Genomic DNA, 25,662 nt, shown 5'->3' with positions numbered 1-25,662 from the left:
TTGTGAGGCTTGACACAAAGACTGTAATTACCTTTCAGGAGGTCATTACCAAACACTGTGTGAATAAAACCTCACTGACTTTCAAAATACATTTTATGTAATTATCCTGCCGTGAAAAACAGCACAGCTGTGTATCCAGTCTGCTTTTTTGACTTGCGGGTCAGTTGATGAGCTGTTGTCAGCCTGCTAAAGGAGTTTGTTCATCGCAAATAACTCCTCCCCCACCCGTCCACCCCCATCCACCTGCGTGAAGTACTCAGCTAAGCCCAAGTCTGCATCCCTTTTTGGCATCCACAAGGCAGGAGGGAGAGACGCTGGCAATTTTTTCTGTGGTCTTGGCCAGTGTGCCTCTCTGATGCTTTCTGGAGGTCTCTTGGAGACTTAGGACCCAGGAATGAGATTCAAGGGAAGGACCCACGTGTTCTATGCCTGGGTCACTTACTGTCAGAGGCCAGTACATAAATGGGTGATTTTTCTCTGCATTTGTAGGGTTTTTTTACATGAGACAGTTAAGAACTATAATCTTTCTGAAGGTTATTTGTTTTGTGAAAGCCAATAGTCTTGAATTTCTTTCAAGACATTTAAATATCAAAAAATTCCACTTAACTACACAGGACATTAAAGAGGTCTCTGTTTTTATGACTCTTGGTCGCTAAACTATAATATTTTCAAAGGTCAGCAGAATGGGCATCAGTGTAATAAAAAAAAATGGCTAAAGCTATTTTATTGCTACCACAAAATCTAGAAGTTGCTAGTGGAAAAAACAAACCCTCCTTTTATCATTAAAGGTATATTGGGATGATGGTTTCATGTAATTTAAAAACCAGCGGGGACTGGTGCAGTTCATTTTTAAATGACCCTTATAACTGAGCTCCTATAAGTCCCCCGAATCAAGGTTTGAAACCAGCAGCTTCAGTAATGTGCCACCTATACGTGGGCATAGCCAGGGCATAGGAGGGAGTGGTGCCCTAAGAGAGGTTAAAAGGAAACCTCCCGCAACTAATACCAATAAACCAGAACATTGAAGCCACTACAATAAAACAGTAGATTCATTTAAAAAAAATTTTTTTTTTACTGTAGGGCCCTTCCTTTATTAAGAGCCACCTGTTTGATAGACACACCTCTGGCACAGCAGCCACAGGCGAGTGATTACATTGAACAGGACCCACTTTTATTTTGAAGAAGTTCTCTGTTTAAAGCCACAGAAGGGGAAGATATTAAATGTAAGGAAGCCTAAACAAAGGCAAGTCCTGTATTACCAACTGAATGTTCGCTAGTCTTCTCTATTCTAGCGACTTTGACTTTTTGGTGTTTTTTTTTTTTTTTTTGCATTCAGTAAGTTGAACTTCATCTTGCTTTCTCTAAAAAGGGGCTATCTCCTGGCACGAGCAGAGGATGTCTTTATCCTATGGCTGCGGGCCCAGGTTCAGGGTGTACCTGGACCCCAGGTTGTTGTAACTTTTGAGTTACTGGAGCTGAGAACCCAAGAAGTGATTCCCATTCCGATTAGGTCAGTTGGGGATAGTTGGCCCAGCTCGCAGAGCTGACTAAACTTGGCTGTGTGACGGGTTTCTGTTATTTGTAGCTAGACCGAGGTACCAGAGCTTGGCATGAAACGCGCGTGCATGGTTTGACGCTGATTTTCTGTGTGGTTCTTGTCGGATGTTTTTGGTGAGGATTTACCTTGTTACGTGTATGAGCACCCAACGTGGAGAAAGGATTTAGCAGTGAAAGGAATCATGCTTATGCAGGGACGGCAAAGACCTGGTTAGGAATGTGATTGGAAGACTTGCCGCAGTCCCACTCTTTTCTTAAAAGGAGACTTGGGAGCTTGAACCTCACCTTGCCAGAAGTATTAAAGTGACTTTTCTGATGACACAGTGGCTTTTGTAGTTCCCTGGGATCCGAGAAGATGGTGGAGGCAATATAACGGAGGAAACCCGAGTTTTAGTTTCATTGTAACTGATGATTCTTTGCGCTGTTCTCTGATGCGTCGTGGTGTTTGTTGTGCCTCAACCGTCTCACATAAGTGACTACTCAGAAGTGCCCGTGCACACATCTCAGAGGTCCTGCAAGGACTAACATGGTGTCTGTCCAGGCATGTGTTATTCTAAGGACTTTTGGGAAAGAAAGCTTCTCTTAACTACTAAATGCCTGTGACAAACTAAGTTGTGTCATTGACTTCAAAAGAGTAAAAGCATACTATTACATACATTGGTTTTGAAATTAATACTGTATTTTTGAGCCATTTTCGATTCAGAAAATTTGAACATATGTGTACAGATTCTACTAATAAGCTCGCCCTTCCTCCCACTTTCTCTTACTATTAACCTCTTGCATTTGTGGGATGCATTTGTTACAGTTGATAGCCCAGTATTGGTATATTATTATTAACTGTAGTTTGCCTTAGGGTTCACTCAGCATTGTACACTTGTATGGGTTTTGCCAAGTGCATTAAATGCCATGCATCCACCATTACAGAGTCATACAGAAGAGTCTCATTTCCCTAAAAATCCCTGACCTCTCCCTATTTGTCTTTCCCTCTGTGCCTCCTAGTCCCTTGAAACCACTGGTCTTTTTCCTCACTCACTATTTTTGCCTTTTCCAGAATGTCCTGTAATTGGAATCATACAGTTTGTAGACTTTTCAAAAAAAAAAGGTCTAGATCTTTTCACTTTGAAATGTGCACTTAAGCTTTCTTTTTATCTTTTCATAGCTTGATAGCTCATTTCTTAATACCACTGCATATTCCATTGTAGGGATGTTCTGATATTTTTGAAACATCAAGACTGCCCTCCCCACACTGGGAATACCACCACACTATTTCCTTTTGTCCCTGGCTGTGTCAGCGATGTTTCTTTTTTAGAAAGTATTTCATGCATTCCTTGCTGGGAAACACTTTCTCCGCCCAGCAGTTGTCACACATGGTCCAGATAATGGCTTTCCATATCATTGGTCCATTTTTGAATGAAATCGTTTCTTCAGTTTTGCCCATGAGACCAATTACTAAACATTTACCTTTAGGTGGTCATTCATATCAATACAGCACAGACCAAACTAAAAAGAACAATCCATTTATGTGGCTACTTAGCTGCCTCCCCAAATAGTATAGTCAACGCCCCTGGGTAGAGGCCTCTCCTTTCTCTTGGGGATGCCTGGCACGCCTCAAGTGTGTGGAGCCGGTTCACTCTTCCATGCCAGTCCCATGGCTGCATCCGGGGCAGCGTCCCGTCGAGCCTCCTCAGGCATCCCTTTCCCAGCCACCTCTTTCCTCACAGCAAATCTCTCTCTTCTCTGTATATTCATTTCTCACCTCTGTATGTGGGACACTCTCTCCTGTGCACATACCTTCCTTCAGTATCATAATTTGACTGCATGCCTTTCCCCTTTTAGGGGTACGCTTCTCAGGGACTGTGTCTGTGCCTTACCTATTCTTGAATCCTTATAGTATAGTTTCTAGCACATAGGAGGTGCTCAATTCATGGTTAATGAAACAAATATAGGGGAAAAGAAGGTAGAGAAAAAGGAAGATGAGCATGTAGAGAGAAAAAAAAAGAAGGGGGAGGGGAAATGAAGAAAGAACAGCTTGTTCACCTGGAACAACAAAGAAAGAGCAAAACCAGAGGAACTTTGGTTGCTGATAAGGACAGGAAATAGCACAGTAAGAGTGTGCATAAGCAGTATGTATTTTTATCTCCAAGCCTCTCTGCAATGTGTTTCATATTTAGAGCACACATCCAGCCTGCATCTGTTTCCAGAACTTGCTGCTAACAGTTAGTAATAATGCCAAAGCATACTTCAGGTCCAGCTTGCAACCAAGTGATCAAATAGAATTTTTTTATTTCTAAATTAGAGTCTGACATTAATTATGGCCATCATGTAATAAAGTGTCAAAGTCTTTTCTGAGGAAACGATAGAAGTGATATCAACGGGGCTGTACACTGAAGCAAAACTCTTCCTCTAAAACCAAGCCAAAGATCTCGTTTTGACAATGATCATTTCTCAAACAGTCTTATCTTCAGGCTGTTTTTTTCCCCCACTAGACTGCCCCAACATCTCCCCTTTCTAGATCCTTGCTCTGTGATAGGGTTTTCTGTCACCTCACTGTCCTGCTCCATGGTCTCAGGGGCACTGCAGTTTGCCAGGGACCCTCTGAATGCTGGAACCTGGAACCGAGCTCCTCTCTTCCCGGCCTCTCTGAAGGCCCTTACACGGCCTTGGCCGTTGGTGACCACGAGGCCCTGTTTTTCATATCAGCCACTCTGTGAAGTTGCATGTCTTTCATTTTTTCACTTTTAGTGATTTTTTAGACCCAGATAGGATAATTTATAGTTAATCCTGTTAACATTAACTTATTTAATTCCGGTAATAGTATCTGGCTCTCAGGAACTTTGTGGATGTGCATAATGTCACCTAATATATTAGTGGCTTCTCTCATTCTTTCTTACCTGGAAGGAATTAATTTTAATTTACTTCAATCATTTCAAGTCAATTCTACAAATACTAGGTCTACACCAGCAGTGAATAGAAGGGAACAGAAGAAGTTGTCTCTCCTTCAGGAAGCTTTTAGTCTCCCGTAGGCAATGACATCTTATGCAGTCACATGCCAGAATAAGCAAACAATGCTCCAATTTGAAAGGAGGCCTCTTTGCTCCGTTGCATAACCAATATAAAACCTTCTTCTTTAATAAATTAAGAAAAAAATCAATACCATTCTGCTCAGATTATACTGAGTCTGAGTTGCTCCAACAATTACATTTTTCAACTGGAAAAAAAAATTACACTTGTTGACATGTGTGGTTTCATAATGTTTCTTAAGATATGACAAGAATATGTAAGATCTTATCTTTCCCCAGTGAGATTGAAAGCCCCTCCAGGCTAAGGGCCTGGCCTTCTAATCCTTTGCTATGTGTCTGGGTGGTTGCTAGTTTCAGGCTCTGCTTGTGGGTGCTCACGGGGAGTGCTCGCATGCAGATAAAGGTCACCCAATAGTCAGAGCTGCTTGCTTCAGGATTACTTATGCTATGACCCATTGGGAGGAGGAGTTGGCTCATAGATCTAGCAGTGGGACTGTGTAGGAGGCTAATGACAATGGCCATATACCTTAATTTCACATTCCATTACAAAAATACATCCTAGCAAGTTATTATAAAGTTCCCCCTCTCCTTAAAGGGGAGCAACACCATTAGCTCTATGATATTTTTCTTATAATTAAAATCCTATATGATAAAATGCAATGACATCTCTTTAATTTTGATTGTTCAAATTCAATTTTTGGATATTTTATTTTGAATAACTTAGAGTCATTTTCAGACTCTGTTTTCTTGAAGAACCAGTAGAAAGACATATATTATAAACTGAGTCAGAATTTAAATGACTTGTTCTGAGGCAAATCTAGGAATCCACTTGATGTATTGTCTAAGTTATTATTTTTGATGTGGCTCTGAAGACATTCCTACAATATATCTCTAAATCCATGAAAGTAATGTAAATGGAAATAAACTACTGCTCAGGCAACATTGTCCCTGAATATCTCAAAGGACAATGTGACCACCTGGAAACAGAGCAGCTAAGCATGGCAGACAAGAATAAGACCAGTGTTTCTGCATCCCAAGTTCCCTGATCTCTCCCCAACCAACCCAGTCACCATTCTAGCTAGTTTCCTATTATAATTAGTAATAATGCCATAGTTAATGGAATAATGGCAACAGATATAATGATGGTTATAAACACTCCACCCTGTGCCAAGGAGAGGAGTGATTCATGATAAATCAATAAGAAACCCATTGATGTGGTCACAATAAAGCCATGCATAATTAAGAAGAACCCTTTCTAAATAAAAACTACAAAGGAAATAAAAACAGGCTTGAAAAAAAAGAAGTCTGATAATAATGTTGTGGTGTTCATCCTTAAAAAAAAACCACACAGACCTGTAAGCTCCCAAACTACACCTTAGGAAAACAGCATATTCTCAGTGTTGCTTGAAAGTGCTGTGGAACGTTGGCCAAAGGGCTCAAAAAAGGAAAGTTGACCCCCTGGCCAGCTGACAGAAGAAGTTAAAGTAGTTTTTTGCCCTTGGAAGTTGGTAGATGTCACAGGTCTGGTACCCTTTGGGACATTCGCTGAGTCTTGGCTTTTCTTGCATTCTGACAGTCTGTCTTTTAATTGGTGCATTTAGACCATTGACATTCAAAGTGCTTATTGACAGGGTTGGATTAATATCTCACTTATTTGTTACTGATTTCTATTTGTTGCCCTTGTTATTTACCCTATTTTTCCTTCTATACTTTTGCTTCCTTTGTGGGTTTAATGCTTTCTTAGTATATGTTATGCTATTCTTTAACCTTTTTTAGTAGTTAACCCTAGAGTTTGCAATATACATTTACAACTATTTCAAGTCTGTTCACCAATAACACTACATATACCACATCATAGATAGTATGGGTTCCTTATAAGCATCTGTGTGTAGGTTTTGAGTGGACGTAAGGTTTCAACTCCTTTGGGTAAATGCCAAGAAGTACACTCACTGCATCACATGGTAAAAGTATATTTAGTTTTGTAAGAAACTGACTAACTCTCTTCCAAAGTGGCTGAACCATTCTGCATTTCCATCAGCAAGTAATGAAATTTCCTATTTCTCCATTTAATCTATGTATCTTTATATTCAAAGCGGGTTTCTTGTAGACAACATACAGTTTGGGTCTTGTGTTGTGATATGGTGAGGAAGAAGTATTTAAGTTGAATTCTAACAATCTGTGACTTAATTGGTGCATTTAGACCATTGATGTTCAAAGTGATTATTGATATAGTTGGGTTAATATCCTTTTGAAGGGTAACCAAACCCCAAATAACCTCTTTAACCCAGCAAATGATTGAAGTGCATTTAAATCAGGACATGGATCTCAATGGAGAATCGAATCTAACACTGATAAAATAAGTTGCTCAATAAACTTGTGTTGAATTAGTTTGGTTCATCAGAAAACATTTCTTCTAAGATCCAGGCATATGGCACGGTGACTAAACACTGGTTGAATCATTGGCATTGTGTTGGAAATAGTGCTTGCTTGGGAACTGAGGAATCTGCCATCTAATTTTGATGTTCTTGAGCTGGTCACTTGATAATTTCTGTGAGTCTAGTTTCATCAGGTGTGAGATGAGTTAGTTGGGCTACATGTTCTCCAAAGTACATCATAAGCATTGAACATGTGTGAATCTAAAATAAGGCCTGAAAGGGTAAGTTTTCTCACAGAAAGCTTTTGTAATCACCATAGCAGAAAACCAAATATAGGTTCTCAATAAATTCTTTTTTATAATAAGAATAAAGGCTATTATGAACTAACTAGAGGCCTGGTACATGAAGTGTCCCTTAGCCAAACCTGCATCCTCTCCAATCTGGGGCCCCTTGGGTTTAAAAACTGGCAGTCGGATAGCCCTCACAATCTGAGACTGCTGGCTCCCAATTGTTCACCTGCCTGCCAGCCTGATCGATGCCTAACTGTTCCCCTGCCAGCCCAATTTCCACCAACTGCCCTGCCCTGTTGGCCTGATTTCCCCCAAATGTCCTCCCCTTCAGGCCAGGTCACCCCCAAATGTTCTTCTCTGCTGGTCTGGTTGCCCCCAACTGCCCTCCCCTGCTGGCCTGGTTGCCCCTAACTGCCCTCCCCTGCTGGACTGATCACCAACAACTGCCCTCTCTGCCAACCATCTTGTGGAGGCCATCTTGTGACCACATGAGGGTGGCCATCTTGTGATTATGTGGGGACAACCATCTTGTGCAAGGCTGTGACAGTCAATTTGCATATTACCTCTTTATTATATAGGATAGGAACAACTACTACAGATTTGAAGAAAAGCTTTGTCTTGTTTGCTTCAATTGATTCTAATGAGAAGCAACCTATGCTCAAATGAGTTAATGCCTAAGAACCAAGCACTTAGACCTTAACCACAGCTGAACTTCTGTCCAAGGTGAAGCCTTATGTATGTGCATATGTGTCAGAGTCTGCAGACAGATTGGAGAACCCCAGCTTTATTTAACAATACAGAACTTTGTTTATTGACATTTTACATGCCCTTGCATGGTTTTATGTAACTTATTTGTTATACCCTTTTTACCTGGAAATGTTTATCATGGAATGTAATTTCTCTGGAGAAATGAGAATCTTATAAGCTAAAGGTTACTGAAACAAAAGAACTGGTGATTTTTGTTAATAATAGGATAAATGGGATCAGAGGACCAGACTTTCTATATTAAATATATTTAGAGAAAATATGAGTGGAATTGTAACAAAGTTCCTTTTAGTGAAACATTGCTGCCATAATATTTTATGACCACGTGATAAAAGTATTTATTAATACAAATTATTACAAACAGTAAGTCAGCTCATTTGTTGAGACTTTTCTAGCCACCGGAGAAACAGTAATGAAGGAGACAGAAAGGCTCAGGGGCTTTTCCTACTGGCATAAGGGGTAGTCATTGAACACAGTCTTCGCAGCCAGATTCCCTGGGTTTAAATCTAGGCTTCTTCACTCACTAGCTTTGTGATCTTGTGTATTCTACTTAGCTTGTCTGTACCACAATCTCTTCACCTATAAAATAGGCAAATAATAATACCACCAACCTCAAAAGACTGTTATGAGAAATAAGGGAGGATTAATATACTCACAGCCCTTAGACTAATGCCTGGTACTCAGTAAATATTAGCTACTATTGGGGAAGGGTAGGCATTTGAAAATAAGAAAATATGATTTATTAGGGATGTGTACTGTGAAGAAAAGTAACATAGTGTGATGTGATGAGGAAGAAACATTTTAGCTAAGATCCAAACAGCAGGGAATTAGCCTGCTGTTGGATCATTCTAGGCAGAGGGGAAGGCCAGTGCAAGGGCCTTGCGGTGGGAGGAAAAATGCCAGGGGCTGGAGTGCACAGAGGATGAGAGGAAGCGGAGAAGTAGCCGGCTCCAGGTCATCCGGGGCTTCTACTGGTCAGGGCTAGAAGTTTGGATTTGCTGGTGCATGCAGTGATAATTCATTGACTGGTTTTAAGCAGGGTCACGATATAAATGGATTTCTATCTTCAAAGGATGTCTGGCGGTTTGGGGGAGAATTGTGCAAGAGGTGAGGGAGGAAGCAAGACTATGGCTAGGTGGCTGTGGCGGTCACCCTGGTGAGAGGATGGTGCCTTGTGCTTGCCTGAGAGTGGGGGATGGAGGCTCTGGATGGGAGAGGGTCCCTATATCATCAACATGTGTTAGTAATGCTTTCCCCCAGTGCTTAGTTTCCTTTAAAAGGAATAATATTGCATCTTATAAGTTTTTAGCTCATGTGTAGTCATTGTTTATATGCCCCATAATGAGGTGGTAATGCAGGAATTGCTTGATTTATTAAAAGAATACAGAACCAATAATCTGGACAATTTCGGGCCAGAAATCCATTTTGAGAGCTGAAGTGCTTGGCTTGGCTGTTTTCATTGACACATTAATCTGATTATTTCCGGTAGTGCCCCTTCCTTGGCATTGTGCAAACCCAGACTGCAGTGCAGTGAAGCCCAATGATGGGATTAATCTGGGCGATTGACCGGCATTACATGCTCCTCTCATCCTCTCAAAATGTAGGTAGCTTGTTTTTGTGCCTTTCACACTCTGTGTACACACCCATTCCTTTTACTGCTATCAAGATGGAAAGAAATGAAAATCACTAGATTGCTATCGCCAAGCTGACTACACAGGTGCTCGTTAGCTGATCAGACCTGGAAGTATGTGGCAACAGCCTTGAAGTAAGAAGACTCCTGGGTGAAGGGCTAGTGGTTAGTGACAAAGGGCTTGCACGCCTACATTTAAGAAAAGTAAAGCCAGGGGAGGCACCAGCCTCATCCTCCCTATGAATGAGTCCACCCCAACACAGCTTCTTCCCAGAGGACTGAGCACTGGGGCATATCTTAAATAGGAAAGAACTTAAGCTGCTTAGAGGGGAGAAGCTTGTTGTAAGCAGAATCTCACAAATACAAACCAAGGTTAAAGGAGGAAGCGTTACATAGCGGAGACTGTTGTGTGACTATCACTCTTTTCTTAGATCCTTTATCTGTGCCTTAAAAATAAATTTTCCCTCTCCCCAAAACCTTTCATTTGTAGCTCTAGAAATCAGCTCCAAGATCTTCTGAAGCTGTGAGCAGTTCTTGCATTTCCTGTTTGAAAGTCACTAAAGCCCCATTTCCCGTGGACCCAATTTCCCCTTTCCCTTGGTATCCCGAGATGCAGAGGCACCCACTCTGCAAACAGTTACAAACATCTGTTTGTTGGTTTTCAGTCAGAGTCTAGGTGCACACTGCTCAACAAGTGATCTACTTACTTTACTTCATGGATTTATTTTGAGTTTGGAAGCTCAAGCAAAAAGCTCACAGTGAAGTACCATTCACAGGTGTCAGCATCTCCCAGGATGGGAAATCTAGAATGGTTCCCAGGGAAACCACTGAAGACCAGAATTCTGGATAACGGGTTGCTGTGTCTTTGGCTTTCAAACTAGTTCCCACCGTTCTCTCTGGTTTTGCCATTCAGAATGGAACAGTGACGGAGAATAGAGTCACCACCTTCCGTGCGAGTGAGATGCAAGCAAGGGTGAGAAATAACAGATAACAGCCCACTGTGAAAAACAATAGTCACCTTGACGGGAATAAAATATAAAGATAGTGCACTGGAAAGAGGGGAGTTTGTTCCCCAGGATCCAAGAGACCTGCCTCCTGATAGGCCAGATGTGTGTACTAGTTTTCCTTCTCTTCCCACGAGAGGGGTCCTCATACTCAGGGTCCTGTCCAATCCGAAGGCTGTGGTATGTCCTTTTTCACACCACTGCAATACGATACTGAAAGTCACCGCAAAAGTGGGTAAGGAAACAGATAACGAGGCCTATATTTAGGGACCTGAGAACTAGAAAACTGGGGATGTGTTTATGTGTCAGCCCGCGCACACGCAGGCTCTCCAGGCTGGCGTTGGGAGCGCCAGCCTGGGCGCAGAGTAGCTTCGTGCCAGAGCCCTGTGATGACCACGCTGCGCTCGTGCCCTGCTCTCCTTTGCCATCTCCCTGGTGCCTAGAAGAGAAAAGCGATTTCACCAAAGTGAACCTCACCCTGCCAACATTTTCATAAAAAGGTCAACTTCCACATGGCAACTTCTAGATGAAAGTTGGAAAAATATCTTTCTGAAAGTTTATAAAAGTTGAATAAGCCAGCACCACATTGTGGTTATATAGAAGGCAACCGGAGCCATTCAGAGTCAGGTTAGAGAAAAATATGGCGAGGAAGTAAGCCCTAACAAACAGGTTAGCGCTGAGGGAAACAGAGGAGAGGGAAGAGACGTGGACAAGCACTGTCTGTGAGTGAGGACTCTGGTCCCCACAGCTTCACACAGCATGTGAGGAGGCGCATGGCCAAGGCAGGTAGATGAAGAGGGAGCGCCGGCAGGTCAGATGGCTGTCCTCAGAGGACGTTAGCCATGGCAGGTGGAGACTCGGCAGGGGCCACAGAACATGAGAAGAAAAGCTGAAGACACCAGAAAGAAGAAGGCGTCCTTGGGAGAACCTTGAACTCTTGTGCTGCTGAGGTCAGGAGCTCCAGGCAGTGGGGATGGAGAAGACCCAGGACACTCCACTCAGCTGTAACCATGGCTTTTCGGACGGCAGGAATCACTGAAAGCTTCCAGATAACAGGAAGGACCTCAGACAAATTAAGAAAACGGGGGGGAGAATTATAACAACTAAGGCCAAAGAAGATAGGAAATAAAAACATAGCAAAACTTGGTCCGAATAACTATATTATACATTATAATTATATTTAGATAGTGGTCTAAGTATACTAAAGACACTTTCTCGGACATTGGCTCATGTAATCATCACAACAGCTTACTGGCATATAGTCCCTATTTTCCTGGTAGGAAATTGGGGCTCAGAGACATTCAGAGACTTGTTTTGAGTCACTTGGAGAGAGAGGGAGAGTAAAGGATCAACCTCAAGCCTTGCAGCTCCCACTCTGATTTGTCAGGAAGCTTCCATACCACAATCAGACTCTCCTAGGACAGCCTGTGGGTGTCATCCTCTGAGGGACTTTTGTCACATTCATCTTTCCGGGCTGCACTCGGGCACATAACCCCAGCAATCCTCTCGGAAATAGCCATGTTCTTGCTTAATGCAGGTCAGAGTTCCAAAAATAAGGTAACAGTCACTGAGTTTCTACCAGCAATAAGGGTGGAAAAAAATCCACCTCTTAATTTTAGAAAACAAAATTTTATTCTAGAGGTTAAAATTGCACATATTTATGAAATCTTAAAACTTCATAGTAGATATTGTTATACATAGGGCATGGAGACTGAAGCTACTTAAACTATGCATCACACTACAGCCTATCCTGCAAGAGCTGGGAAAGTTGATATAAAATGTTACTAATTTTAACTTCAGATAGTTCAGATCAGAACAATTGGTTTAAAAGAACATAGAACAAATAAGTAGACCACATCATATCTTATATTTAATATGTGAGCCTAAAGGTAGTCCGAGCCTCCTTTACTGCTAAATTGAATGATGAAAATCTAAAAAGCCAAGTGTTTCTATTTCCTTTTGGCCTCTGTTGCAAACTCGTTAATGATTCTATTTTTTTTTTATATTCTGTGGAAAAGATAATCTAAATGTTCTAATTGGTATTTTCTCTCTAGAGAGAAAACCTGGGAATATTTTTCAAAGTAGACATACCTCCTTTTCCAAAACTATAATACTGTAGTGTAATGAATGGGCACCGTCCTTAATGGGACATTATTTCTAGTAGAATTTTCGAAGGTATATTGGGAATCCTCAAGGTTGTATGTATGTAGCAGAATCAGAACTTTGGAACTGGAAACCTGTGCAGATGAGTTAGTCACATTCTGACATTTTACTGCAGAGGAGTGTGTGAGACAGGGGGTGGAAGGGACTCTACCAAGATCCCCTGCTTGTTGGGGGCAGCACAGTGACCAGATCCCACAGCCCCGACAGCTAGTTCAATGCCCTCAGACCATTTTCTTCTGCGACAATTCTAATAGGCTGCTGGCATTTTTGTTGTTGTTATTGTTATTGCTGTACATGCCTAAAGAAGAAAAAGCTACCCCCGAATTACCTCCTCCTCCTCATCTGTGCCTTTCCTCTATTCATCCCCAAATCAACTCTCAATGAAGAGACTGCACAGATGGTGCCCTGGATCTGTGACAGCACCATCTCCCCTGACCAGTCGCCAGCTGTTTGGTCCACATCTGGCGTGGACCCCGTGGACAGTATTCCCAGGCTGGGAAAACTGGGGCTTAGGTTGGTCTGTGGCAGAAAGAAAACTTACCCTGCTACTGGGTGCTTGTCCACAGCACACTCAGTCTTTCCCCTTTCGTGGTTTTTTTTTTTTTTTTTTTCATCAAAACAAGTAGTTCTTCTCGGACACCTTCTACACCATTAGGTGTGTCTGTTTACACTCTGAAACAGGGCTTCATGTCCCAGAGACATACAAGGAGCCTGGGAGCAGCCACAAACAGATGTTGAAAATGTCCACTGTGGCGAGTGGATTACTATAACACCAGGAAGCAGCGTTGAGGATGCAGCCCTCTGAGGGGGTGAGTGTGTGTACTGAGAGAGGAATGTTACCGAGCAGAGTAGAAAGTGAAAGAAGCCCGCCCCCCTCCCACCCCCCCTTTCCCCCCCCCCTTCAGAATTGCTCTAGTATTTATCTCCTTCAATGAGGAAAAGTTCACTATTTGGCTTTGGCTGTTTGAAGGCTTTTGCCAAACGCTTAACAATCTGTAGGGTTTGATTTCGCTCAAAAAAACTCACTCTGAGAACAAGGCTCTATGTAACTAAGATGTATTTGTTTTTGTTTAAATCACTCAGAAAAGAAATCATCTCTTGTCCATTGTTAAAAGAGAGGTTTCAATCAAAGGAAAATTCTACATATTCTAAAATATACAAACAGTTCTTTGAAATCGATGCCAAATCAAACTCAGAAAGGGACATTTTCCTTGCAGAAGTTTTCAGTTAATTTCGTGCGCGAGGCTCGAGTAGAAAAACTCTGCGACTGTCAGAGAATGAGAAACTACAACACTGCGCTGGGACTCGGAAGTTACATAGGAGAACTGTGTCAGGATAGTCCAGAGACTCTTGTACATGGTTTCAGGCTAAATCCTAACCAGATAGAAAAATAAAGTGAGTCATATTTTCAGTTCTCTCAAAGGTAGCAGATTGGTTTCTGATGTGAGAAGGCAGGCCAGTCATCACTGTTCTGTTCAATGGAAATGTCCCCTGTTGTTAAAGAAATACCACCCCTTTCCCTATCTAAACTTCCATTAGGACAAACAGTAGTAGGTGCAAAGGAGAAAAGTCTAGTGGGGAAAAGGAACACAAATTAGGAAACCCAGCAGTGGAATTTCAGCTCTGCCACTCATTGGCAGTGTCCTTGAGACAGCCATTCTTTCCTTGACCTGGCTACATATCCAGTTGGTACCTGTTCTGCCTACCTCACAGGCTTTCTGTGAAGGGAAAAAACAGTGACAAATTAATAACCAATATGTAAATTTGAGACTTGAAATTCTATTATTATTCTTAAGAGTCCGTGTTGATGTGAGACAGAATAGTTTGCCTGGGACGGAAAAAAATCCAGAAAAAGTTTTTGTTTATAAGATAAAGGAATAAACCAGGGAAAGAGTAGAATAAGAGACACATCCAAGCCCGGCTGGCGTGGCTCGGTCAACCTATGAACCAGGATGTCAGGGTTCGATTCCCGATTGGGGCACATGCCTGGGTTGCGTGCTCAATTCCCAGTGTGGGGCATGCAGGAGGCAGCTGATCAATGATTCTTTCATTGTTGATGTTTCTATCTCTCTCTCCCTCTCGTTTCCTCTCTGAAATCAATAAAAATGTATTAAAAAAAAGAAAGAATTAGTGATCAGAGCAGAGTGTACATCGGGAATTAACGAGAGCCCTTTTGGTCCAAATAAACAGGGATGGTAGGTGAGCAAAGCAGTTGGCTTGAAGGTGAGACAGAGTTAGGAATTCCCACCCCTTTTTACACACACACACACACACACACACACACACAGACACACACACTTCAGTCCTTCCTGTATGTCCCTCTGAAAGAGGCTGCAGTGCATTTAAAGATGAGTAGGACAGAGTTCCTGTTGTCAAGGAAGTTGTATTGTAGGTTAGTAGAAGTGATAAGGTGATTATAATGTATGCATGCCTATGAGAGACACAAATGAAGAACTAATGCTGAGGAAGGTGAGGTGACTGGGGGCTAAAACTCTCAAGCAGAGTGAAGTCGATTTTAAAGGCTGCTTAGAAGGTCAAGGGCTGAGAGAAGACTACAAACCACCAAGGCATCAAGGTGGGAGCACAAAACACGGGAAAGGGTCCAGTGTGACTGGACGATAAGGTTCATGAAGGAGTAGAGTGAGAAATGAGAATGGAAAGGTAAGTTGGGGCAAGATTATTGTTCCAGCTAACATTTGTTGAGTGCCTAATAAGAGATCTAGAAATGTGCCCATCCCTGAAAAATAGCACGACATGCAGTCTCAGAACAGGTAGGCAGTCATAAACAAGGAAATCCCGAGGAACCAGGAAGCTGGATGAGACAAGGATTCAGGAACCCAGATAAGCCATCTGGGCAGAAGAGACAGCACACAAACAAAAAGTGGATCTTGATGCTAAGGCAACCTTCTGTCAAAACCAGGAAGCCTCTCCTCATATTTTCCTCCCGGGCCAGGAACCAATCCCAGGGCATGACCAGCCCAGGCCTACATTGGGGAGCAGGTAAGTGGTTACATCTGACCACAGAGGGAGAGAGGGCAAAGAGAAGGAGAGGAGCTGGCAGGATACAGCACGAGGCTAAAGTCTGTAGCTTTGATCCTAGATTAAAATGGATTGTGTTAGGACCGGGATAGCCAAACCTCTTGTAGCTAGCCGACTTAGAGAGATGGAACAGCATTTTGGTAATCTTGTTCAAGTTCTGGGTCTTGGGGCATTGGGTGGTTTGAGTCTGGTGCTTTAAGGTCCAGTATGGTCTCAGGGCTGTTGGACCACATCAGGGTGCTAAGCCTTTGGAGGAAAATCCTATTTGAAAACTGCCCCTTCAAGCTTACCAGGTGTTGAGTGACAGTGCCTCGGGGGCAGCTGCTGCCTGGAGCCACTCCTCCTTTTCCTGGGCCTCTCAGGATCAGTGCTACACTCCGCCAAGGCCAACGGGATTGGTCTGAGACTGGATCTGTGCTAGGCTTAAAGGAGCAGGTCTGTTCCTACTTTAAGACGTGGAGAATTGAGGCTCCATCTGGAAACACAAGCATGCGCGTTCTCACTGCGGTGGGATGTGCCCTCAGTGGGGGAGGTTTGCTCCTTTTCCTGCTGCGGCAGGCAGATGAGTTTGGCTGGGCCTGGAACTGGGTATGTGGGGCTAATTGGGAATTACAGGATTCTGATTTTCCCGTCTTTTCTTGTTGGGACCCAATCTTTTCAGTTTCCTTCTTCTCGGGCTCTACTTGTACCAGTAATAAGGGATGCCCTTTCGAGATGGAGATGCTTGCTGTTTTCCGTGTACTTTTGCCAGCCCCGTACGAGATTTGCTTAAGATTACTCAGAACATCCGTGATAAGACAGTTTGAGGATTCCAGGGCATGGCAGATCCCTGGCACTCAGCCTCCTCGTTCCACAGCCCATCTCCATCTCCAGAGCTGTCCCTGAGAAGTGACCAGAACTCTTTCATTGTTGCCGTCTAGGTAGACATGGCCAATCTGTTAGAATCTGCCATAAAAGGGTACTAAATCTGACATCATGGAGGAGACTGTAACCATTGAGCCCTACTCAGTGGGTCAGTGATATTGTCTACCTCACTGGCTTTGATGAGGACTAACTCTATAACGAGTATTTGGATAAAGATCCTCTGTAGACCGGAGCCATTGCATCTCAGTTGTTTGGTTAGCCACTCTTTCCTCTTAGTAAACCTGTAACGTGCTGGGAGACTGTGAATACTAAAGCACTGCAGGCGTCCTATGCTTGGAGCAAAGCAAAAGCCAGTCTGTTAAGCAATGGCCAGTCCTGGTTCCCAGCCCATCATCAAGCAACCTCAAGTCAGAACATTCCTAAACAATGGGTTTAGGCTCGCTACCAAGCTTGAAAGAAGCAGCTCCTCAGATTTTTCCACTGAAGAACCCTAAAGGCAGAGCGGACTCCACGGCTCCTTCGCTGCTCCCGCTCTCCCAATCTGCTGACATAACCCCAAACAACCCCAGCTCCCACACGGTGAGCATTTTCAGGCCTCAGGTTTTATCTTAAAATTCATGTGAATTTTTACCCTCTTATATAGACCAGTGTTTTTGTATGTAACATAAAAAGTGTTTTAACTTACTAATATCAGTGAAACGTCCCTCTTAAAAAAAAACAAAAAAACAAAAAACAAACCTGCCCCATTTGTTCCCTTCCTGCATTTCATGCCCTCCCATCACCTAGTCTGCGGTGTCTGATATATAACATCTCAACCAGTTCATAAATTTATGCTTTTAATATAGTCTGAGTTACCACTAGCGCAGGCCACAGGAAAATACCAAGCTGTCCCTTCTGCGTTCGAGCTTTTTTGAAAGATTTACTTAGGAACAATTTATCATTTAGTTGCAATTTTTAAAATAAATCTTAATTGGCCACATATGTTATCAAATAGGAGCCGGTCCTCTGGCCTCCGCCTCCCTCCCAATTGCCCCGCCTCCCCACGTGCGCCTGCGCGCAGCGTTCTGCCAGGATGTCAGAAAATTCATCCGCGGCAGGCAGTCACCATCACAGGAGAGCCTCTTCCCGATTGAAGATGAGATTACTGATGTGAAGGCTGTTATTTTTTAGGAGAGATAGACCACTGCTTCTAAATGGATTTCCCTCCTTTTCCTAGTTCCTCCTTTCTTGATTGTGGCTCCATGTTTTGGTAGCCATAAGTCATTAGTGGTTTTTAATTTCTCTGAAACTGAAATAAGGTCTGAAAGGGTGGATTTGTCCCTTTTTTCTTCCTTTTTTCCTTTTTCCTTTTTTTTTTTTTTTCCTGGCTAATCGGAGGAACGCAACCACATCTGAAGCCACTTGGCTCATTATGAATTTCATGGAAACTGATTCTCTGAAAGTGTTTCCATATGTGTGTTCCCAATATATCCCATCCTCTCTAAATGGGAGCACAGACGTGTGCATGGGCTGGAAATGGCTTCAGGATGTGACAGAGCAGTCATATGACCGCCGCGGCACCGTGGGTGGCCTCTTCTGAAAGACACGGTGTCCTGGGTGCTGGCCTCCTTCCTGCAGCGGATCTGGTTTCAAAGACTATCCACCCTTCCCAGCCTTTAAAAAGTTCTTAATCAAGGATTCGCAAGAGGATCTCTCTCATTTTTCCTCCATTTCTCCCCCCACCCACAAACCTTGGTTTCTTCCTTCTCTCTTACTCTCCCTCTGAATACACACACACACACACACACACACACACACACACACACACAGACACACACACACATCTCTTCCAATGCCTGCCTCCTTTCCCTTCACAAAGAGGAAATGTATTATTCCAACAATATCCTCAAAATTTGGGTGAGTTTAAGGAATGGTTGAAGTTTCCAAAAACTGGCAGGTTGCTGGGTCCCCCCGCCCCTTTTCTTCAGCATAACATACTTTCTTAGCCTTGGGATCAGCTGGTCTTTCAGAATTTGTGAGCATGCAGTGGAAAAGTACAATTCATTGCAACACGGAAAATAAATATTTATACTGGATAGTCAAGGCGCTTTTCCACTCTTTTGCAAAAATGATGGAGTTTGCTAGTCAGATCTTTCATTATCTTAAAAATTAATTTCAGATTCTCATTTTGCTGGTTTCTTCTCCATCGCATGACCCATTACATTTCTCCCATATAAGATATATTTTCTAGTTATTATCTAGTGAAATTAAAAGTAAAACTAAAATTTAGTGATAGATACCTGATCATTTTAGTGTAAGGAGACAAATTCAGGGAAATTAAGAAAATCAATGTAAAATCCCTTAAAACCTCAATGTAGAAAATTCAATGGAATGGTCTGCATATAGTCTAAGATTGATTTTGGATAATGTTTACATAGCATTTCTGCTCTGTCATGTTGCCTGCTTTGAGACTATGCTAGTCATTTATTCATTTATTCATTTAGCACTTTTTTCTTCTTTTTTTGAGGAACCCATCTTTTCTCAGTACAAGGTTATTTACTAATAGCTTCAAAAAGGACACTGGGTTCTTATTCTTAATTTGTTTTCCTTTAGATAGAAAATGAAAGTACTTATCTAAAACCAATGACAACTCCTTAAAATGCACAGTGAGATCAACTTTACATCATAAATATTCAAGATGCATATGATAAAGAAAAGATGATGAGAATGTGTGTGCCTGAGAAGTCTTTGTGTAGTGGTGAGATCTAAAGACTGGGCTTACTTATTTGGTCTGAGAGAGAAGAGAGGTGATGGGAGCTGCAGAGAGCACAAACCCAGCTCCAGGGGTGTCCTGAGTACATGGCCTGCCATGAAGAGGGGTTCACACTGAGGAGTAACTTGGTAAAGGAGGACAGAGGACTAGGAATACGCCATAGCTTCCTCCTTATTTTTGGCAGAGCTGCTGAGTCATGCCTGTGAGAAGTGGCTGGCCTGTGCTGGTTGGGGGTGACACCCTCTGGTTTTAAGGCTCTGTCACCTGTGTGGCCTGGAAAGGTAGTGTAAGTGGGAGATGTTCCCCTCTCAGGTGTGTTTTCATGAATGCAGATCTAAGGAAATCTGGGGAGCTGCTCCTCCACCCTCCCCCCCTCATGCTGTAGCCAGCCACAGAGGTAGGGTGGAATGCTCCCACCTGGGGTAGAACCACGGTTTAATCTTGTGACGCCATATCTCCGTTTCTTCATCTACAAAGGCCATCTGTGATTCCTGACAATTCTTACACACCAGATCTACAGATTAGTCTAGAAATTCACACAGCATGTGAGCTTTCCCCTCGGTTATCTTTACCACCTACTCCAAACATTAAATAAGAGGACTGCAGCCGCAGCGGTTACCTGAGGGCCCCAAGGGCGAGTGTGCTCACTAACTTGCCTGTGGGCCATGCCTGTCTGGCCTGGCCCTCTTCCTTCTTCATGTCTTCTCCCCATGGCTCCTCAGTGTAGAATTACACACAGATACTGACTCTAAGGAGACTTGGGACAACACCAGAGGCATCTGTCTGTTCACCAGTGTCAACTGCCATGTGCGGGCCCTGTGTGAAACATGAGGTCCGGTCACATAGCGATGCCTGGGAAGAGCTCTGAACACTCTTTAGAGAGAATTTCACACAATTTTATGGGTATGGAATGGTATTCAGATTACATTTCAGGTTTGATGCCATCATCGCTTAATTCTTATCATATTCATTTTTATGAATATGTACCAGTTATCATACAGAGTTCCTGATGCCTAATTCACTTATTCATTCTTATATCCCTCCACTCCTACACTAAATTACAAAAACTGTAAGCTCTTCGAATATAGAAGATTCTGAGGGATAGGAGAAGAAAGTAAATCATGACTTTGACCATCCAGAGCTTACTTTGCAGCTGGAGAGAACAGGCTAATAATTCAGTACAGTATTGACGAAGAGCCCAAAAGAATGATATGGAAAGTAAATGCTATTGGAACAGGAGTGAAATGGGAAATCATATAACAGAGCAGTTGTGGAGGGGGGCAGCCTAAAAGGGGTGGGGACGGGAAGGGGAAGAAGATTCTTAGAGAAGAGCAGCCCTAGAGAGCGTGTGTGTTATTGTGTGTTCTAGTAGAAAGAACACCATGTGGGGGTTTATAAAAAGTACTTGAACTTGATTTGAGATTGGTTGGTTGGAGCAATAGCTCCTGTCATTTAAAAGGCCCCAAAGAAGCTCTGAAGTTCACACCTCATTGCTGAGAAGTATGATGGCTTTTCATGATGTACATTTATACCCTTGCGTTAAAGAAGCAGGGCAGACAACTCTAAATATGCCAACGGATGTCCCGCCTGGCTTTTCCTTAGCTCGACCTTCCTCCTCAGCTGGGATGTGTAATCCCACTGTTTGCAGGGCACGAGACACGGCACAGTGTTTCCTAGCTGACAGCCTCAAATGGCGAGTACCCAGTCTGTTATTTAAAACAAAACAAAACAAAACAAAACAAAACAAAACAAAACGCATTATTTCCTTTCATTTTAGAGATCTCTTTGCTAATTTTCAACCAACCATTACTTATTGAGGGCCTAAAGGAGAAAATGTATGCTAAAATGCTAGGTAAAGGCTCGGAAACATCAAGTATTGTTGTTATTAAGCACTGAAGGAGAGATAAACAAGGGTTCTACTGATCTCTGCCCACCACAGCTCACTCTTCAGTTACGAGTTAAGCGTGACCAGGGCAAGATCGCTGGCATTAACAAGCAGTGTGGGGAGACGCTGAGTGGGGAGTTGCAGGCGACGAGTATTAAAGATCAGAGGTTCTCTTTTATCTTCCCTTATCTTGCTTTTCTTTGAAGACCCAAGAAACCTGGTTGGGTAAAGAGAAGCTATTTCATTTTTACCCATAGATCTTGGGTGGGGGAAGGAGAAATATTTTTTCATTTTATCTTTAACATGAATTTTATTTTTATTTCTGTTATGGGCATCTTATTAAACTATTCTTCCCCCTTATATGAGGTTGTGAAAAGCTTTTGCTACTGCTGCTATTTGAATGAGCAAGGTTTTTTTTTCATCTGTGTTTGTGATAGCTACATTCATTTGCAAGCTGTCTGACTGTGGCTAGGGGTGTGGATAGCAGGTCTGGACTGAAATTTATCTGTAGGAAGCCAGCAGGTCCTTAGAGAATCACACCCTTGACCTTGGACTCATTCACATTATGTCATGAGCAACTGAACTAATTGCTCACTATTGAGTAGGTTAGATCAACAACAGGACTTAAAAGAGTTCTTAATAGTATTCCAAAGACTATAACTCTCATTGGGCCAATATATAGGCACCAGAAGAGCCTACTTAAATATTTTCAGGCGAATGTACTTATGCAAATAGACTTTTAAGGCAGGAAATATATATGCATCTGTGATGGTGTCAACCAGATTCCTTCAGGACAAATGAGATTCCAAAGAGGTTATAAGTCAAAGAGGTCTGGCTAGTTTGTGGCTCAGTCTCTCTTAAACTGCATGATTTTGTAGAATAAATGGCTCCCCTTCTCAATGGGTTAGATTAGGATGATCTACACAATAGATGAGAATTTGAGTTTTTCTATCAGATCCCCCCAACCGGCAGGGGAAGGTAAGAGGGTGCTTTAGGGGGTCTGAAGACATAGCCTAAACCTTCACAAGTGCAAAGTTTTTTTTTTTGTCCAAGTCACATTTTGTCTGTCTAAAAATTCACCCAGGTGTTGCATTTAGCCCATATCATAGCCATGTTTGTTGTATGGTCTGCCGTGACTCCAGGTGGCCTAAAACCAGCGCATCGAGAAGATGGCCCACGTTTATCATGGGTGCCAAGTAACTTCTGGCAGCGCTGGCTTCATTTTATCAGCAGGTTGCAGGCAGGAGTTTACACTTCCCTGGGCAGCTGAGAGGCTACAAGGCACATCGCTGGGGCGGTTACTGAGCCTTGGCCTCACGTTCATAAAGTTAGACTGGGGTAGCAGTACATTCCAGATTCTCTGGGCTTTCATCTTGACCCCTTTAACCAACAGATTCATGTTTTCTTTAGTTTCACTGATATAATATCTAGGACTGTCTTTTTAAGTTTGTAGTTGAAATGTGGCTAGTGACACAGGAATGAATAATTCGGGACACAGTGTCAAAATAACCCAAGAAGGCCATCTAAAAAGAACACCTGAGTTCATATACAAAACAGAAATTAGAAGTAGAGATGGAACCCTATTCAATGAAAGGAAAATTAGTGACATCATTTGCTCTTGCAACAGTTATTATAAATGAATTGATGATGAGGAAAGGGTTTATGCTGTTTCCATCGTCCCATCATAGATTATTATAAGGCAGTGATTTTCGACCTTTTTCATCTCATAGCACACATAGACTAATGACTAAAATTCTGTGGCACACCAAAAAATATATTTTTTGCCGATCTGCAAAAAAAAAAAGAAAAAAAGGGAAAAAAAAAGTATGATTTTGATTCATTTGCACCAGACAGCTATTGTGTTGGCTATTGTCATTTTATTATTATTATTATTATTATTATTATTATTATTATTATTATTTGACAGAACTCACAGACAAAAAGGTCAGTGCCCCTGACTAAATAGTCAGGTATTGCATATTTTAAAAATTCTGTGGCCTGCTGGTTGAAAATCGCTGATGTATGTAAGAGATCTCATATGATACTGTGTTCTTCCTACAGAACACATGGCAGTATGTTTCAGAAACGTTTCTTGTAAACACAAAATGACTAAGCGACTTCCAGAAAATTCCATTTTTTGTATGTTATAAAAATTACTGTGTAATTTATTTAATGTTCGCATTAGCTCTCTTTGCCCAGAAGGAGTTACTGCTCAAAACCTTACGGCCTCTCCAGGGACCAAAAATGATTGGTCAAAATTCTGTAAACCCAGCAGAAATTTGTTGCATTGTTTCCTATAAACCACAACCAGAGCTCATTAATTGAAAAAATGAATGTCCATTTGCATTAGCTGGCATCCATAAACTGAAAAAGTGCAGCGATCCTGGCATGCTATGGACAATAAAAACATCAGCAACATGTATCAGGTGAAATAGGAAAGGTGGAGGGATACATTCAAAACCATATTGGAGTTTACTGGCAGGGCCTCACATAAAGGGTTTTAATAAGGCTTCTGCATCAAAACAAGGGAAACCACATGGAATTTTAATTATGACTACAGTGTATTTTAAGTACAAATGCCCACGAGAAGCATTTTTTTTTTTTTTTTTTTTTTTTTACGTTGGCAAGCCTCTCTGTGTGAGCTCTCTGCTTCTAGGGTGGTGGGAGGAGGGCAGGGGGTCGGGGGGAAGGAGATAGACGTTGATGTTGTAGGTGTGATTTCTGTTGGAAATTGCTCACATTATTCTGGTTTCTTTCACACGGTCCGGGCATTGAGCTTAATGCATACAGAAGTGGCCCGCCTGTAACGATTAGCTCTGCCAACTCAAGTTCACCTCGATGCTCTGCAGTGAAAGGGGGCCGAGGAACATCTGTGGCCTCGTGTTGTGCCTGTCTCCGGGACGGCACGCAGGAGCACGGGGCCGGGAGGCGTCCAGTCTCATCTGCTCCCGTTTGCGATCCTGTCACAATCACTCCATCCCCCACGTTTCAACTTGAGCTTGTCAGGATTTCGTACTTGGGGGGATTTAGGTGTAGAGGCCAGTGGAGGAGGGGAAGAATTTATGAAAAGCAGAGGGTGACTGCCCAGACGGTGTTAGTTTTGGTTTGTCATCTTGAAAGTGTTTGCTTCTGGTATTAGAAGCTGCTCACTAGCTTTTTAGACTCTGCTTCTGGGGCCTGCGGATTCCGGGAAAGTACTAACGAGGGGGTGGGACCTTCTCTGCCTCCCGCTCCTTGAAGGCTGTTGCTTCTCCTTCTGTCTTGGAATTCACGGCACAGAACGTAGATGGAAGGGAACTTAGAGCTCATCCCCCCTCGTTTTACAGATGATGACACTGCCACCTCTGACTTCTGCCTCTGGCCTTCCCCTCTCAGTAAGAAGAGCCAGGCAGGTGAGATTTTTAACCATTGCTGGGCTGGGCCGGGTGGGCTGTCTGATGGCTACTGTCCAATGGGTGAGAAACGCTTTTGTTAACTGCCTATTGCTTTAAACAGTCACGTTTTTATTACAAATGCACATGGTGGCACAAAGTCCTGGCATTTTAGGAAGGTCACAGGCAGTGTGCACTTGAACAAAAATGAACAACTCTCACTAGCACCTTGAAAGAAAAGTTTTAGAGTTATTCATTCAACCAGTATTGGAGCATCTAACAACAAGTGCTAAATAAAAATAGGGCCGAAGAAGTCCCTACTCCCCAAGGCTTCACGGGTTACCAGATGCTTCCCCTTGGAGAGAACAGCTATCAGAAAAGCAAACTACACGAGATTCAAAGAATTGGAAGATTTTAGATGCGGTCAAAACCTTAAGAACGCTGGTATCATAAAAGGGCTTGTCACATCTGTTGATTTCAGAAAATCATAACCCGATCTTTGAAAACTGATTTCCACATGAAGTGGTTTATAACTGTGGTTTCATATGCTCAGCACCAGAAATATCAGTCAAGGAAGCATGCTGTTGGTTTTAGCAGCTAAAGGACTTCACATTTCAGGGGAAACCATCTTTGTCTCCCTGTTACCTGTTCAAAGTGGCCTAAAGCAAATTCTATAGGATGTGGTACGGGGGCCTGCTACATGGATGGTGACCTGCCCTCATTACATGTCCCCTATCCAGAGAGCCTTTCACAAAAACTTCTGTCGGCACCTGGCCTATGTCTACTATCGAGGCTTGAAATGCAATGATTTCTAGGTACTAAACCTCCCTTTAATTTATTTTCATTTTTTAATTGTTAATACATTTTTCTTTATTTCAAAGAGGAAAGGAGAGGGTGAGAGAGATAGAAACATCAGTGATGAGAGAGAATCATTGATTGGCTGCTTC

General features: G+C 42.6%; 1 protein-coding gene across 6 annotated transcripts in view; it reads left to right on the top strand.

Annotated features, from left to right (window-relative positions):
* Positions 1–25,662, top strand: part of RUNX2 (RUNX family transcription factor 2) — a 330,253-nt gene that overhangs the window by 194,797 nt on the left and 109,794 nt on the right. For 2 of the 6 annotated variants that reach the window (XM_036413603.2, XM_036413606.2), the window contains one exon: positions 24,671–24,736. The exons of the other annotated variants lie outside the window; for them this stretch is intronic. In XM_036413603.2, coding sequence (XP_036269496.1) covers positions 24,671–24,736 — 66 coding nt within the window. The remainder of the gene's footprint in view (positions 1–24,670; positions 24,737–25,662) is intronic. 6 annotated transcript variants of the gene reach the window in all.

This window comes from Pipistrellus kuhlii, unplaced genomic scaffold, assembly GCF_014108245.1.
Source record: "Pipistrellus kuhlii isolate mPipKuh1 unplaced genomic scaffold, mPipKuh1.p scaffold_m20_p_5, whole genome shotgun sequence".
Classification (NCBI taxonomy): Eukaryota; Metazoa; Chordata; class Mammalia; order Chiroptera; family Vespertilionidae; genus Pipistrellus; species Pipistrellus kuhlii.
The sequence above is the reverse complement of the archived record's forward strand: the minus strand, read 5'-3'. Positions and strand labels throughout refer to the sequence as shown.